At 55.3% G+C, this 16,399-nt stretch overlaps 2 protein-coding genes across 2 annotated transcripts; one reads left to right on the plus strand and one right to left on the minus strand.

The window, feature by feature from the left end:
• Positions 1-5,768: 5,768 nt before the first annotated feature.
• On the minus strand, positions 5,769-6,739 carry BZA05DRAFT_208150 (uncharacterized protein). The gene is made up of 2 exons (XM_051479581.1): positions 5,929-6,739; positions 5,769-5,840 (listed from the first exon to the last, which is right to left on the minus strand). Exon 1 carries the CDS (start codon positions 6,531-6,533, stop codon positions 6,054-6,056), a length of 480 nt encoding a protein of 159 aa, XP_051334986.1. The 5' UTR covers positions 6,534-6,739; the 3' UTR covers positions 5,769-5,840; positions 5,929-6,053.
• A 794-nt stretch (positions 6,740-7,533) lies between these two features.
• Positions 7,534-9,330, plus strand: BZA05DRAFT_344594 (uncharacterized protein; the record flags this gene model as incomplete). Its single annotated transcript, XM_051481132.1, has 2 exons — positions 7,534-8,959; positions 9,014-9,330. The coding sequence occupies 2 exons, from the start codon at positions 7,534-7,536 to the stop codon at positions 9,328-9,330; spliced, it is 1,743 nt and encodes a 580-aa protein (XP_051334987.1).
• Between the last annotated feature and the right edge of the window lie 7,069 nt (positions 9,331-16,399).

Consider the following 16,399-nt stretch of genomic DNA (forward strand, 5'->3'; position numbering starts at 1 on the left):
CTTCTAGATCTTGGTATCGACTACGTCGCGCCGAGCGGGTCGTGGGCGTGCCCGGGTTCGGACGCGGTGGTAACGACATCGCTGCTGCTGTGGACGACCCCTAAACGTCACTGTCAACTTCCCTCCCTCCCTTGCTTTTTGCTTGTTCCGTCCTTCCGCAGCGCCGGATGGAAGCGCACCCTGTGACAACCCCGAAACTATGCACTCTCCGCGGCGACCGTGGAATCGTGCGTGTAGGCGTGAAGCGCGCCGGATCCGATGCGTATGTAGAGTTTGGTCGCGACCTCGAGGGGAACGAACGAGCGAACGAGTGGAGCAGAGTGACTGTGGTCACGCGAAATCTCGGTGAAACGAAGGAAGAAAGAATCGTCGTCGACGTTGCGGGTTCGAAGGGAAACGGTCCGTTCAGCGGGACTCGGAACTTTTGTGCGAAATTCGCTCTCGCGCTTGTGGTAGGGAGGGGAGGGAGGGGGGAGGTTTGAGCAGAGAAGAGCTTCGCCCCGGGGGGTCAGGCCAACTGCAACTAGAGTAGAGTCCAGCAGGTGAAGCGCGGCTCGCCCGGAGTCAGGTACAGGGTTGCGTTCGGGTGTTGGATCGCCTGGTTTCTCGTTTGCGCCGTACGAAAAAGGAGTAGTTGTAGTGGTAGTAGTAGTAGTAGCGAACAACTGCTCACGCAACCACGATAGATACGGTAGATACCTACTTGATGACTTCCAGCTTCCTAGGTGGGGTGGCGGATGTGCAGATGGTAACCAGAGCAACCTACGGAGTGGGTCAATCAGAACGAGTGATGATTGTTGATGTTTGGTTCTCCATCTTCCCTCCGAGTTGCGATTTGCCTCCCTGCCCCCCTTTGATATCCAAGAGTTACGGCGAACCGCCAGCAGCCAATAAGATCATACAATCCACCACTCGGTCCACTAGTGTATGGTAGATGAACCTTACATGGACCACTGGGAACTCTCGACTGTGGAGTCGTACATATCCTGGCGTCGCGGCGGTGCTGATTCGTGGGGGCCGTGGGGGGTTGCCACAGTGACGATGGCAAAAGAGGGCGTGTTTATTTACCTCCAGTTACCAGTACTAGTGCAGTAATAGAGTGATGCCTCCCGTGATGCCTCACCGCCAAACGAGCGTGCAGCCAGCCAGCCAAACGAATCGCGAAATCACCACGAAACCACCACGAAAATCAAAACAACAAAACATCAACAAAACATCAACAAAGCAGGCGATTGGCCGGCGGGGCGGTGCAGATACCCACGAATCGTAAATTCTCACCCCACCCCACCGCAAACCGGAGCGCGACGGCTGAATATATAAGAGCACCGGTACATACGGGAAATGTGCGGCCAGTGGAGAGGAGAGGAATCCGCGTTGCGCCGTCGGAAACAAGCTTCTCGACAAATGACGCAGATACCGTCTCTGGATGATGTGTGTGTGCGGGGAAGGGCAGAAAGTAAATAAAGATCGGAAGACGTTGAAAACATGTAACATCGCGGATTCGCGGGTGGCTGGAATTACATGCCTAGGTGCCTACTGGTATGTAGAGAAGTATGAGGTATAAAGGTATGAGGTATGTAGAATATGTGTAAACATACCAGCAGCACCATCGTCGGCGGGCCAATTTTATCGATTCATCATTCCAGATCTAAGATACCTATGCACATACCGTACCGTACCTACAGCTTCGGACTCGGTACTCGAGGGCATGCCCATCCCCCGAGCCCCGAGTTCGGAGCCGGGAGCATACCTGAATCCGCATACCTTCACCGCACTGCCGCCAATCCTCCCCCGTAGCGAGTAGTAGCCTCTGTGTGTTCTTCCTTCTGCACCGGAGCTCACGAACCGGCGGACGGCGGAGACGACGGTCGCAGTCGTCGCAGATGAAGTACCCGCGCTACACGAGTCGGAATTCTCCAAGCCCGCCTCACAAGATACTAGGTAGTGCACGGGAGTTGGCGAATGGCTATGGGCTGTGAGTGAATGGCAGTTGGCGAATGGCAGTGCGCGGTGGGCAGTCGGCGGTGACGGGCTTCACGCGCAATCACTCGTTGTCGGAATTCCGCCGCTCGGTGGAAGTAGTCTGGCGGGCTTTGGGCTTCGGGCTTGGATGGACTTGGGTAGCAGCGCAAGCCGGAGCTTGGAGCTTGGAATGTGGGGTCGCCGAAGCGGGGCGTGCCATTGGGTACTAGTCGTCCGCATTGTCGTCCGCCGTGCTTCTCCATTTCTATGTAGGATTCGCACTGACGGATGGAGGTTCTACATAGGTACATACCATCAAGGGAACTGAAATAGCTCGTTCCTGAGTGTGTGCTCTGCCTTCGATCCACGATCCACGATCCACGGTCCACGGTCCACGATCCACAGTCCAAGAGCAGGCACCGTGCCGGACCGGACCGACTAGTGGCCACTCACGGAATCGCACGGAATCTCACCCGCCGTGCCGCACCATGGAGAGAAAAGTCGGATCCCACCGGTAACTCAGCCGGCCAGCTAGTCAGCCAGCCAGGCAACGTCGGTACGGTACGGTAGGTAAGCGAGTGTGAGCACTGAGCACTGAGCGTTTCGCCATCGGGTGTCAGCCTCCGCGCAGCCCGAGGACTACCTAAGTACTCTGTGTAGGCAGCTTGCTCTACATACTACCTATGGGTAGAATACGGTACTCCATGACGTGATTCAGGGTGTAAATTCTCCACTCACTGCTCAGTCGAGGGAACTGGCGGGGCGAGGGAGGTACATACTTGGTAGGAATGGGAGGTCTAAGTATCCACGAAGACTCAAGAGACGAGACCTGAAGATGCCAAATAGGTACTCCAGGTTGTCGCCTCCGAACCGCCACGAAGTCGAGGCTCGAGGCGCGAAGAAGCCACACCCCAGGCCCCACTGCGCATGCCCAGGCCCGCGCCGCCGTTCAACGGCCCAACACACCTCAAGGCCCGCAGAACACCATATATTTCAGGCGCCGACAATAGCAACAGCGATATAGTGGTTATAGCAACTTTCCACAGCGTGCCTTGCGATTAGGTACACTATGTGCGAACATCACTCCCCCCACCCCCCCCCCCCCCCCCCCCCCCCCACCACCACCACCACCACCACGACCAGCACCAGCACTCGCCGACTGCGCACGAATCTCTGTTATGCTTACATACCACATACCACGGACCACGAACGACGCTGGGCGACGGGTCAGGTCGCTTGCTGGTTCAGTCTGGTGCAACGTTGCGCATCACATCGCCTCGCAACGGCAGAGCATGGGCAGGGCAATCTCTTACCCCTGAGCTGGAGGAGCCTGGAGGAGCCTGGAGGGGCTGAGAGGTTGCACACACTTCACAGAGGTATTGGCAGAGAGAGCGAAAGAGAGAGGGACCGGCCCCGCCGTCTAAAGTACTATGTGGTATAGGTAGCCTCTTCCTTCGCCGCCGGAACGACGGCATGCCGGTCGTTGTCGGTGAGGGTTGGCATGTGATACCTAGAGTAGATGGCACGGTCCGGTCCGGTGGGGGAAGGAGAGGGACTCAGGGCCCAGGAGAGAGCGGAAGAGACTCAGGAGAGGGAGGCTGGCACTTGGAGGCTAGTAGTGCGGGCTGACGGTGCGGGCTGCGGGCCGCGATAGGTAGAGTACTCGCGGGCCGCGGCGGGCCGCGGCGGGGGCGGCGGGGGCGGCGGGGGCGGTGGAGGAGTAACCACCACTTACATTCTGACTTACATATGTCTCTATATACCGGTAGTATTTACAGCGGCCAGCAGAGCAGCACGGTATTCGAGCAGGTAACCAAGTGTCTACCTGGTGATTCCGAGTTCACGGAAAGTCCAGAATCACACCCAGAGCCGAACCAGAACCAGAGCTCAGCCTCGCCAAGAAAATCCATCTCCTTTTCTAACACGCGCAGAGACTCGGTGAAGTACGGTACGGTACGGGGTATGTACCGGTACTCTATATAGTAGTGCATACATCCGGTGGAGACGTATGAAACTACCCCGGCCGCCGACCCCGCAAGAACAAGGCGTTTGGCATTTATTTCTCTGCTGGAGCCTGGAGCTTTGAGCTCCCCTCCAGAGAGATCTATGATCAATGATCTCGCATCTGGGGGAACAAGGAAGGTGGGGCTACATGGTATCGTACCGTCAAGGCATGGCAAGGCATGGCAGGCCCGAGTCGATCCCCCGTGGAGTATTTTCGCACCATCTTTGTGTTTAGCGATATTGGCTCCGGTGGGGTGGTGGTGGTGGTCACTGCTGGTGGTTTTGTTATCTACTAGGAGTGGAGGTTCGCACGGCCAGCAGCATCGACAGTGAATCGGACGGGTGCGTGCGCAAGAGCCCCAACACTGAACAGCTTGCCTCCTCGTGGATGTGCTGCTTGCTTACATGTATGAGATCTCTACATACCTACGGATAACCACCTGGATGGATAGATATACGTTCGAGTCGAAGCACCGTCCGCCTACATACCCGCCCTTCGCCCTTCGCCCGCCAGCCCGCCAGCCCGCCAGCCCGAGAGCGTCTACGTCTGCGGACTCGGATCGACGCTCCACAACGGCCACAGATGGAAAGGGAAAGGAAAGACCGGCACCAAGGCGCAAGTGGCAACAAGTGGTCGGTGGTCGGTGATCGGTGGAGTGGTCAGTAGTTAGCGGTCAACGGGTGTGGGGATCGATTCAGACGATTCTACCGGCACGAGAGTACCTAGTTTTGTGGATTTGCGGATATGTCTCGTCCCTGCATGATGTGATGCGGTGCGGTCAAAGACGATTGGCTGCTACTGCTGCTCAGCGCTGCCGGCTACGAAGTCAGCCGTAGCTTGCCGTAGGTCGTTTTCCGTAGCTTGCCGTTAACTTGGAGATGGGACGATGGAGATGGGACGATGGTCTAGTAGTGGTGGTGGTGGTAGTAATAGCCGAGGCGAATCGTCGGACTGGACTGGAGCCGACTGGACGATGCCCCGGACTCTGTCGGTACTGTTCCGCCAGCGGACGGCGATGCCATAAGCATGAGCATGGGCCCTGGGCTTTTCCCCCGGTTTCCGTTGCTCGCCAGCGGCCAGGCAAAGGGGAATCAGCAGGCGAGGTCGGCGCGCAAGGTCCTCGCCAGTCGCCACGGGCGGCCTTGAAGCGGTCATTTTTGTATGTAAAGTGCGATACATCCGAACGCCGACCCCACGCAGCTCGCTAGCGTCGCGAACCCACCACCACCATCGCCAGCACCACTAATCAACTGCTATGAATATCTCCACCACCACCGCCGCCACCGCGGATCAGGAGGAGGCCGAGACTTGTTTGCTGCGAGTGCAGGATGATGCGCAGTACCTACTCCTGGCACTCCGCAATGTACTATATAGTACTCTCGAGGTACTCTACTTGTCCGGTGGTGAGGGGAAACGGGCGGACTGACGGGAGTCGCTGCAGACAGACAGGTCAAGAATAGACAGGGAACACAGGCTGAAGAGTGTCGAGACATGGGAGTACATTCTCCACCACCTACACTACATATACCATGTATAGTGTGATACTCGTGCACATGATGGGCCATGCGGATTCCGTCACTTCGCTCGCTTCTCGCTTCTCGCATTCACACGGCGTGAGGAATCGTGTACACAGAGTATGTATAAACGCAAGCTGTGGCAGCGTCTCGAAAAGGCTTTCCGACGCTGTTATTCGTCGCCGTCATCGTCTTGGTCGTTGTCCTCACGGAATTGCGGAAGCCCGAAGAGAAGGAAGGACGAGACCCTGATCCCCCTAAGCACGGTGGTGCACTCTCTCCGCATCGAACTAGAGTAGTTGCTGCCAACTGCTACTACCACTCCCTCTTTCTTCTTTCTGCTTCTTACTTTCTCTCCCCTGCTCCCCCTCCTTCTTCTTTCTTTTCCTACACTCCTCCTCCTTCTTCTCCTCCTCCTCCTCCTCCTCCCCCCACAACTTCACAGACCTTGAGCGCTCCAGCCTCACTGTGGTCCCACGCTCGCTACCTCTCCTAATATCACCACAGAGTACATATTCCCACCACCACCGAACCTCACCCTCCCCCGCAATTCATCACGAATACCTCGCACCTCATACCTCATACCTCCCCTCCCGACGTTCGTTCCCCGTGTCCCTCCACAGCATCGAAATACCCAAGCATCTTGTTGGACTCCTCTGGTCCGTTGTAGAGTGTCGTACATAGCATAACCTTGGTACGCACACTGCACAGTCTCGTAAACCCATGCAATGCCTCCCTGTTCTTGTTCTTCCCACTCCCCTCCTCCTCCAACCGCCGCCGCCTCCTGATTCAAGATGGATGAGGGTGGGGACACAACAAAAAAAACAAAACACAAAAACAAAAAACAAACAAACACAAAAGTTATATACCGCTGACCGAGTGACGTTGCTTGCACGTAGAAGCCTGGATCGTACTCCACCGGTAGTTACTCGTCTGAACATTGCATCCTCGCCTCCCCGTCGCTTCTGCCTCCTCGACGGATTACAGTCGCTCCGAACCGCCAGCCCACTACCGCCTTGCATCGCCGCGCCGCGCCTTGCATTCCTCGACATCCAACCCCTCGAGACGCCCCGCTTACCACCGTCCGATCGCTGCGCATTTATTCCTCCGAGGGGATTCGTAGTTCGCTGGGTTGGGTGGCACACTGTGTGATCCGTGCGCGTCTCAGGACCTTGCTCTAACCGTCACCGTCCCGCAGCGGTCGATTCGGCGAAGGAGGAGAAGGAGGGGGGTTTCATTGGGGATCACCAAGCCGCCTGCCGTCTGCCGCCAGCTTTCGCAACATCTGCGGTTGCGCAACCGTGAGATCTGGATCGGATATCTTGGAGGATTGTGTTTGGACGCAAGCGGCCGACGGTTACGCATACGAAGAGAGAGGGACGTCGAGAACCGACCAAACGATCGGTCGACATTCGATCAGATCACGAGCGAAACATCTGACACGAGACCGGAGTACCTACGTAGATGGCTGCCATGTCCCCCGTCGTGGCTCCCCTAGTGGTTTCCCAGACCCACTATCCCAGCGACCCGTCGTCACCAAATGGGGTCTATCCCCCATCCCCGACCTCCTCCGCAAAAAATCAGCAGCAGCAAGGACAGGTTCGCAGTCAGCAGGTGCGGCGGAAGAGCATCCCCGCCTTGTCCATGCATGAGCGACAGCATAGCTATCCCCTCAACGATATTGACGAGCTGGCGTCCCCGCAACAGCAGGACGCCGGATCGCCGGATCGAAATACGCAAGGGGGATCCGCCGCCGCATACCAGAATCAATTGCCGCAGTTCAGTGGCGGCAACCGCGTAATGTCGCTGCAGTCAAATGACTCCCAGGACCTCGCCACACCGACTTCGGAGATGATGTTGAATCGCCCGTACCGCGACGATCCAGCGTTCCAGGACCCACTCCCGTCGCCCTCCTTCAAACCCAAACACATTATTCAGGACAATCCCATACCGCAGCCGCAGATGGCGGTGATATCATCCGGCGACAGCAACAGGTCGTCCAAGAGTTCGGGCTTCTACGCGGACGGTAGGACCGATTCGCCCGTCAGCGCCATGTCCTCCGCGGGAGAGGAGACGACGACAAAAACAACAACACGGAAACCCGCCAAGGTCTACCCGCACTTGCAGCAGCAACAAAACAACCCGCAATTCCAGGACTCGCCGAATAGCTCGAACCCAAGCTTCAACAATGATTCGAGATTGACGATCAACACGGGCGGTTCGTCTTCGCCAGCATCCGATGCGAGCCCGTTCTCGCAACCTGCCGGTGGACAGCTACTGGCGCCGCAAGCCGCGTACCGAAGGAACTCGCGACCTACATCGCAGTACTCGCTGGCGCCCGACAGTCGCGGGCGATCACCAGGTGCCGAACCGCGCCTTCGTGCGGTTTCTGGCCATTCCTACGATAGTCGGCGCTCCTCGTACATGGACCTGACGCAGCCCGCGCACACGCAGGAGGAGCACCACCGGCCGGTGTCTTCGTTCGACAACTCTTACCTGCAGTCGCAGGTCGGAGCCTTCGCGTCACGGATGTCGGCCAGGCAGACGCTCGAGATGTACCGCGCCAACGCGAAGAAGACGCAGGATCCCATGCTGCAATACAACCTCGCCGTGTTTATGGTACAGCTTGCCCAGCAACAGTCGGCGGAGGGAACCTCCGCTCCTGAATCACCCGGTCTGCGGAAGATGTCTGCGGCGAGCGACTCGGCGACTCCTTCCGGCACCCCCACCACCCCCGCGGTGACGAGGAAGGAACTGCTCAAGGAGGCTCGGGAAACGCTGGAACGGATACAGTCCAAGCTCCCGCAGGCACAGTATTACCTCGCGGACGCCTACTCCTCCGGGCTGTTCAACAAGGGCCGGGAAGAGAACGAGAAGGCGTTCCCGCTCTTCGTCGCAGCGTCGAAGCACGGCCACGCCGAAGCCGGCTACCGCGCCGCACTCTGCTACGAATTCGGCTGGGGCTGTAGGAAAGACCCGCTCAAGGCGGTGCAGTTCTTCCGGCAGGCGGCGTCGAAATCGCACCCGGGCGCCATGACGCGGCTCGGCATAGCCTGCCTCCGCTCCGACCTCGGCCTCCACGATCGCTACCGCGAAGGGCTCAAGTGGCTCAAGCGCGCCACCGAAGTGGCCGACGAGCAGTACCCGAGCGCGCCGTACGAGCTCGGCCTGCTGCACGAATCCGGCTACGGCGAGAGCGTGCTCCCCGACCCCGCATACTCCGCACAGCTGTTCACCCAGGCGGCGGAACTGGGACATGCGGATTCCAACTTCAGGATGGGGGAGGCCTACGAGCACGGGAGACTCTCGTGTCCGAGGGACCCCGCCCTCTCGGTACATTTTTATACCGGCGCGGCCCAGCGCGGCCACCCAATGGCCATGATGGCACTGTGTGCTTGGTACCTCGTCGGCGCGGAACCAGTGCTGGAAAAGAACGAGGCCGAGGCGTATGCGTGGGCGAAGCAGGCGTGTGATTTCGGTACGTCCCTCCCCCCCTCGCCCCCGTTTTACAGCTACTGACAGTTGCGAATAGGCCTCCCGAAAGCGGAGTACGCAATCGGTTACTTTACGGAAATGGGCATTGGCTGTCGTCGCGACCCCCTAGAGGCTAATGTATGGTACGTCAAGGCCGCCAGCCATGGCGATGAGCGCGCCGTCGCTAGGTTAAAGGTTATCAATGAGGCGGCTGGCGGAGGCGGCGGTGGCGGGAAGAAGGCGCGGAAACTGGAGAAGGAGAAGGAGAAGGAGAAAGAGAAGGATAAAGACAAGGAGAAGGAGGGGAAGGATGGGAAGGATGGGAAAGAGGGCAAAGAAGGGAAGGAAGGGAAGGGCGATTGCTGTATCATGTGATGTTTTTCTTTTTTTCTTTTTGGGTTTTTTTCTTTTCTTTTCTTTTCGACTACATTTCTTTTGGATACCTTTCTTTTTTTTTCTTTTTTTATTTTTTTGTTGCTACACGTACTTTTAGGTTGGCTGGTAGCCAAGGTACGATAACTTCTAATCTGTGCTCTTTTTTTTGTGGTTTAGTGGATTTGTGTGTGGGGATACCTTGCGTCTGTTTTGTTTTGTGGCTGTTTTGTGGCTGCATCTTGTTTCTTGATTCTTCAGTTTGTTTGTGCGGTTGTTTGAGCGCCATGGTGTGTGTGTACATTTTAGGTACTGGAAGAGGAGCGAATCATTGGGAAAATATCGAGGGTAGGGAGTGAGGGGGCGGGGGTGTTATCTGTTTTTGATCTTATGAGATGTGTGCTGTGCTGTGCTGTGAGTGAAAATGTTAGGTTAATGTGGAGAGTGAGGTTGATGTGAAGCGTGCAGTGAGTGGAGAGTGAAGTGCAGTGGAGTGCAGTGGGAGTGCAGCATGCAGTGGAGAGTAAAGCGTGCAGTAGGGAGTGAAGCTTGCAGTGCAGAGTTAGGTTGATGTGGGGTTGATGTGAGGGTACCGTAAGGGACGACAATCAAGACTGAAGACAGGCAAAGACCAGCAGCCCATCCGGGTAAGAACTCCACCTGCCGGATGACGAGCGTATCAGAACAGGAACTGCAACGGAACTGAAAAGGGAAGGGGAATGGGAATGGGAACTGCAACCAGAAATGTGTTACAGTGCCGAATTTGGTGGGTCTAAGCTTGTTGTGTTGATACAAATGCGCAAATTCCCTAGTGTGAAGTGTGAAAAGCTGACGAGGTGATGGGGCCAAGACCTAGGGGTTGCGGTTGAGCTGGCCTGAGATTGAAGGTGACTGCTTTCTCGAAGGTTTGCACTGGTTGTGTGCGCCACATATCACACAAAGCCCCATGCAACTCTCTTAGTTGAATTTCCTTGCTTTTCTCTCTTCTTTTTGTACTATCATCTCTACAATATACACGTCTTCAACTGTTGTGTGAACAACAACACCTTCTTTTGGTTCTTCTCAGATAATGTAATCAGAACACGGCACTAAAGTGGCTAGTCACATGGGGCAAGACAAGACGATTGAGTTGATCCGTCACAACTTTTCATAGCCAAAGATGGACGAACAGATCATAGACTTGGTCCGCAGCTGCGTGGAATGTCAGAAGAACAAGACAGCTCATTGCCTACCCTACAGACTGCTCAACCCCCTCGAGCTCTCATACGCTCCATGACAGTCAATCGTGACGGACTTCATCACTGACCTACCCCTATCCGAAAAGTGTGACCAGCTGTGGGTGGCCGTGGACAGATACACCAAGGTGGCACACTTCATCCCCCTACCCAAAAATGGAAACCAGCGGCAGACCTCGCGAAAATCTTTGTGCGTGTGATATGGCGCTTCCATGGGATACCCTCGGATATTGTACCGGATAGGGACTCGCGGTTCATATCAGGAACCTGGAAGGAGTTCACCGAGTTGTTGGGGATCCGGCCCCATATCTCCACGGCATTCCATCCCCAGACCGACGGACAGACGGAGCGCCTGGATCAAACTATTGAGGCTTACTTACGCTACTCCGTGAATCACGAACAAGACGGCGGGTCAGCCTACTACCAATGGCGGAGTTTGCAGAGAACAACTCCGCCACCACGGCAACAGGAATCTCGCCTTCTATGCGAACTACCGTTTCTACCCTACAGCCACAAGCCCTGCGTGTAATAAAGTACACTGGGAAGGTACTATACGACTTGACCAAAAGGTATTTTGATGGCTGAAGGCCTGCATCCCAGTAGCTACTTAAGGCCAGGATTTCCGAATTGTGACACCGGGGGCCGCAAGGAAAGCGGGGAGTTCCCGGAGGGCCGAAAGGCCAAGGAAGCAACAGGGGCCAGGAAGGGGAAAACAACAGAAGGGGACATTTACGCGGCAGCAAAGGAAGCTCTAGTAGGGGTTCCCCAGAATGTAATCAATGCCCACAAAGCGTCCAAGTGCGACTGTTGGCGTTGGGGGCGGGACGGCCACCAAACCTTCCAATGTTACCCCAGGAAGACAGTTGCGGGTACCGAACTCCCTGAGAGTCCAAAGGTGTCTTCTGTGACACCCCGATAGGTATCGGAGGTCACGACGGTCGCAAGAGATGTGATTAGATAGTTCGGGTGATTAGAATAGAGTTGCGAGCCGAAAGGATAGTTAGAAGCGATCAAGGACAAGATAGGAAGGAGGGAGCAAACGGATTCCAGAGTCTAGACAGTGATCGGAGATGCGGGAGATCGGGATAACAGTCCAGAGGACTTTGAGATCTCCGATCATAGGGCCCCGCAGTAGGAACTCTGATCCAGGAAAAAACTGTTATGACGAGAGAATCGAACATCGACCGATGGGGGCAGACAACTTCGAGCGAAGAACTCTGCCGGCGCATGAGGGAGATAATTGCTCGGAAACTCCGATCTATCTTGGGCGCGTGGTGTTTACCACCTGCCTAGTCGAGAAGACTATCCGAAGAGAGCTGACGACGACTCAAGGCTAGGCCGCGGAACTCCGATGCAAAGGAAGCAACGGAGCTACGTTAGGCCGCACTCTAGAGGAATCACGTGCTGAGGATCGGGACGACTATAAGTCGAACCGAGCGGGCAACCGAACAAACTACAATCATCGCACCGAACAAACCATCGAACAAAACACCCTTAAGATTATTCCGTTGTGAATTATCGAAATCCCTGACTTTTATTCTATCCTCGATTTTACTATAGACTCCGACGACACAAACCCGTCCCAGTCTCACATCTTCCGTGACAAAGATAAAGCGGGACACCCAGGACACCGGACCCACCCAATCGAGGCCCAAGCAACACAAGGCTGCGGCGGATGTGGTTGAGGATGAAGCGATGACGGAGGCTCCTCCAAACTGGGAGAGGAATAAGAGTTAGCCGGAAAATTGTTGAGCGGCCCCAGCACTCCGCAGACTGGGCTGCCAAGTGTATATGTTTGCGGAACGGAGACACTACGGCTTCAGGATAGCGGCAGCCAATCCAGAAATAAGCGAAGACGGACGGACCAACCTATTTCTACAGGTCCTACCGCGCCGAGCGCCACAGGGTGTGAGCCCAATAGACCTGTTACTGGACCACGGCCAATCGTAGAAATGATGCTCCTCTGGTCTGAGCACAAGCAACAGCGGATACGAGTACTCCTCGACACAGGATGTGCCATTCCGATCATCAAATGAAGCCTTGCACAACAACTTGGGTTGCCCCTCATTCAACGACCCTGTCATGGCTCGCGACGGAATGACGAAGGGAGGGTCGGCGCGAGGATTGGAACAGTTGGGAGGCAGTGCAAGGATGAGTCGCAGAGGATTGGGGGCTGTGTGCAGGGAGCAGGGATAGCGCAGTAATGAGCCGCAAGGGATTAAGGCTGTGTGCAGGAAGCAGGGGTAGTGCGGCTGCGCAGGGTATGAGTCACGGAAGCGGAGTACTGGTAAGATGGATTTCTCAGGGTCTGGCACACGCCCACGGTCATTTTCAGGTTGCGGGAAGAAGTGGAGGATTTTCTATATACACGGGCCGTTGTCCCTCTGTATTTAGTTCTTCACGCAACAACTTGTTAATTCAATCACTGTTACCTCTGTCTCTGCCTCGGCTGCTGTGAGACTGGAACCAGTTTGCGTCGTCAGAGTCTATGGTAGTATCGAGTGTAGAATAAAAGTCAGGGATTTCGATAATTCACAACGGAATAATCTTAAGGGTGTTTGTTCGATGGTTTGTTCGGTGCGATGATGGTTAACTGGTTCGGTTGCTCGCTCGGTTCAATTATAGTCGTCCCGGTCCTCAGCACGTGATTCCTCTAGAGTGCGGCCTAACATAGCTCCGTTGCTTCCTTTGCATCAGAGTTCCGCGGCCTAGCCTTGAGTCGTCGTCAGCTCTCTTCGGATAGTCTTCTCGACTAGGCAGGTGGTAAACACCATGCGCCCAAGATAGATCGGAGTTTCCAAGCAATTATCTCCCTCATGCGCCGGCAGAGTTCTTCGCTCGAAGTTGTCTGCCCCCATCGGTCGATGTTCGATTCTCTCGTCATAACAGTTTTTTCCTGGATCAGAGTTCCTACTGCGGGGCCCTATGATCGGAGATCTCAAAGTCCTCTGGACTGTTATCCCGATCTCCCGCATCTCCGATCACTGTCTAGACTCTGGAATCCGTTTGCTCCCTCCTTCCTATCTTGTCCTTGATCGCTTCTAACTATCCTTTCGGCTCACAACTCTATTCTAATCACCCGGATTATCTAATCACATCTGTTGCGACCGTCGTGTCCTCCGATACCTATCGGGGTGTCACACCATCTCCCCTCCCACGAGGCTTCGGCCCGAAGCACCCAAGTCCTCGCCTTTATCCTAACTTTGATAACTGTGGATGAAGTCCTCCATCCCCTTCATATACTACCTGCCCGAGTTCGAGAAAACCACATGGGAAAAAACTCTTACTCATCTGTGAGCCGGTAGTCCCTCGGCGCATCGGGATTTTTGCGATGAAACTCGCGTAGCTTTTCCCGACCGCCTACTGAGAAGTTGTCGAATGGCTCGTTCGTCCAGTCCCGTCGTTCGGGGTAGTTGAGCCATTTCACAAGGTAGAGCACTCGTCGACCTTTCTTCGAGCTGCCCATAACCTCGTCGACGTCGTATTCTTCGTTGCCTTCCACATCGTCGGCCTCTCGTAAGATCTGAGAGGGATCCGGTGGTGCTCGGGTGCCGGCTCGGAACGGTTCAACGAGCGAGACGTGAAAGACATCATGAATCTTCCACTTCCTTGGCAGAGTGAGCTTGACAGCGAGCGGCGATACGATCTTCTCGATTTGGAAGGGACCATGGTTCTTGTGGTCCAACTTCCGCGAGGGTCGGCGGGTTTGAATGTTCCGCCCATTGAGCATTACCAAGTCTCCTACTTGATAAGCCGGTGCCTCCTGACGATGTTGATCTGCATACTTGCGCATTCGTTCGCGCGTTCGTTCGAGGGTCTTGATGTTTTCCTCGTGGACTGTATGCATCCAGTGAGCGTAGACCTTGCTGCCGGGGTTGAGAGAATTTGCCGCAGCAGGGTTTGTCGCCGACGGGTGGTATCCGAAATTCGCATAGAAGGGCGACATTCCGGTTGCCGATGTAACCGAGTTGTTGTAGGCAAACTCAGCCATCGGTAGGAGATTTACCCAATCGTTCTGTTCGTAGTTGACGGAGGAGCGGAGGTATGCTTCGATCGTCTGGTTGAGGCGTTCGGTTTGTCCATCCGTCTGTGGGTGGAACGCTGTTGACATCCGGGGCTTAATGCCTAGCAGCCGGATGTATTCTTTCCATGTACCCGAGGTAAACCGTGAGTCTCGGTCCGACACTATGCCTGCTGGTAATCCGTGAAAGCGCCATAACTCGCGGGCAAAAATCTTCGCGGAATCCTCGGCTATCTTTCCATCCTTAGGTAGGGGGATGAAATGCGTCATCTTGGTGAAGCGGTCGACGACCACCCATAGCTGATCGCATCCGTTGGATTCCGGTAGGTCGGTAATGAAGTCCATGGCTATTGATTGCCATGGGGTGTATGGTAACTCGAGGGGATTGAGTAGTCCATACGGCTGGTGCCTTGTTGCTTTGTCCTTCTGACACTGCGCGCAACTCTGGACGAAGTCTATAATCTGCTCGTCCATCTTTGGCCACCAGAAATTGCGCCGGATAAGTTCGATAGTCTTGTCCTGGCCCATATGCCCCGCGACTTTCGTATCGTGTTCCGACTCGAGGATGTGTCTGACGAGTTCCTTGTCGTCTGGTACCCATAGCCTTTCTTTCCTATACAGGGACCCCTCTTTAATCCTCAACATCCTGGCCTTTCGACCCATCCTGCCGGAGTCCCTACTCTTGGCGGCCAGTTCCCAGGCCTTTCGGCCCTCCGACTCAGTGTCCTTCTGAGCCGCGTCCTCGTTCGTGTCCTTGATGCTACTCAGAGCCTCCTGATACCCAGCATCTTTCTTTCCTGCCTTCCTGACCCAACCCAGAAATTCTTCATTCCACTTTGGCACGGGGATTGATTGTAGCCGGGTTGACAAAACTAGGAACACGGTGCTTTCGCCTCCGGTGCTGATTGATGAAAGTCTCGAATCGTCGCCTGCAAAGTGTGATTTATGCAGGATCGTCGTAATCGGCTGATGTTCACCCCCCCCTTTTTCAGGGCGGTACTCCGGGCGCCTGGATAATGCGTCAGGCTTGCCGTTCTGGCTGCCGGGCCGGTAGTAGATTTTGAAGTCGATGCCAGCGAGTTCTTGTGCCCATCTCGCCTGCCGTCGATTGAGTACTTTCGTGGTTGTGAAGTACTCAAGGTTCTGGTGGTCGCTGTACACCTGGATCTGGTGTTTTGCTCCCTCGAGGTATTGCCGCCAGCGTTTGAAAGAGTTTACTATCGCGAGTAGTTCCTTATCGTGAATCTCGAAGTTGATTTCGGCTGGGGTAAACTTTCTTGAGTGGAACGCAACCGGGTGTAACTTCCCATCCTCTGCCTTTTGAAACAGGACCGCGCCCAACGCGAAGTCCGAAGCGTCGGATTCGACCACGACAGGTAGTTCCGGGTTGAAGTGCCTGAGAATCGGTCCCGTGGTGAACCTATACTTCAGCTCCTGGAAGGCCAGTTCCATCTCCCCTATCCATCTCCAATCCTTCCCTTTTTCTTTTGTGCTCTCGGTCAAGGGTCTCGTGATCTTTGAGAAATCCTTGATGAAGCGCCTGTAAAAATTGGCGAACCCAAGAAAGGCTTGTACTTCCTTCAGGGACCGCGGCGCCTCCCACGAGATCACAGATTCCACCTTGTCCTTAGCCATCTCAATTCCATCTTGGGATATCACGTATCCTAGGAACTCGACTCTCCCTGTCGACCAGACACACTTCTCTGGTGAGATTGCCAACTTATTTTCTTCCAACCTCTTTAGTACCTCGATGACTATCTTGTCATGCTCCTCGTGCGTCTTCGCATAGATGAGGAGGTCATCGATGCACGCGGCC

This window comes from Tricharina praecox (assembly GCF_024521635.1).
Source record: "Tricharina praecox strain CBS 144465 chromosome Unknown BZA05scaffold_42, whole genome shotgun sequence".
In the NCBI taxonomy this organism is placed as follows: Eukaryota; Fungi; Ascomycota; class Pezizomycetes; order Pezizales; family Pyronemataceae; genus Tricharina; species Tricharina praecox.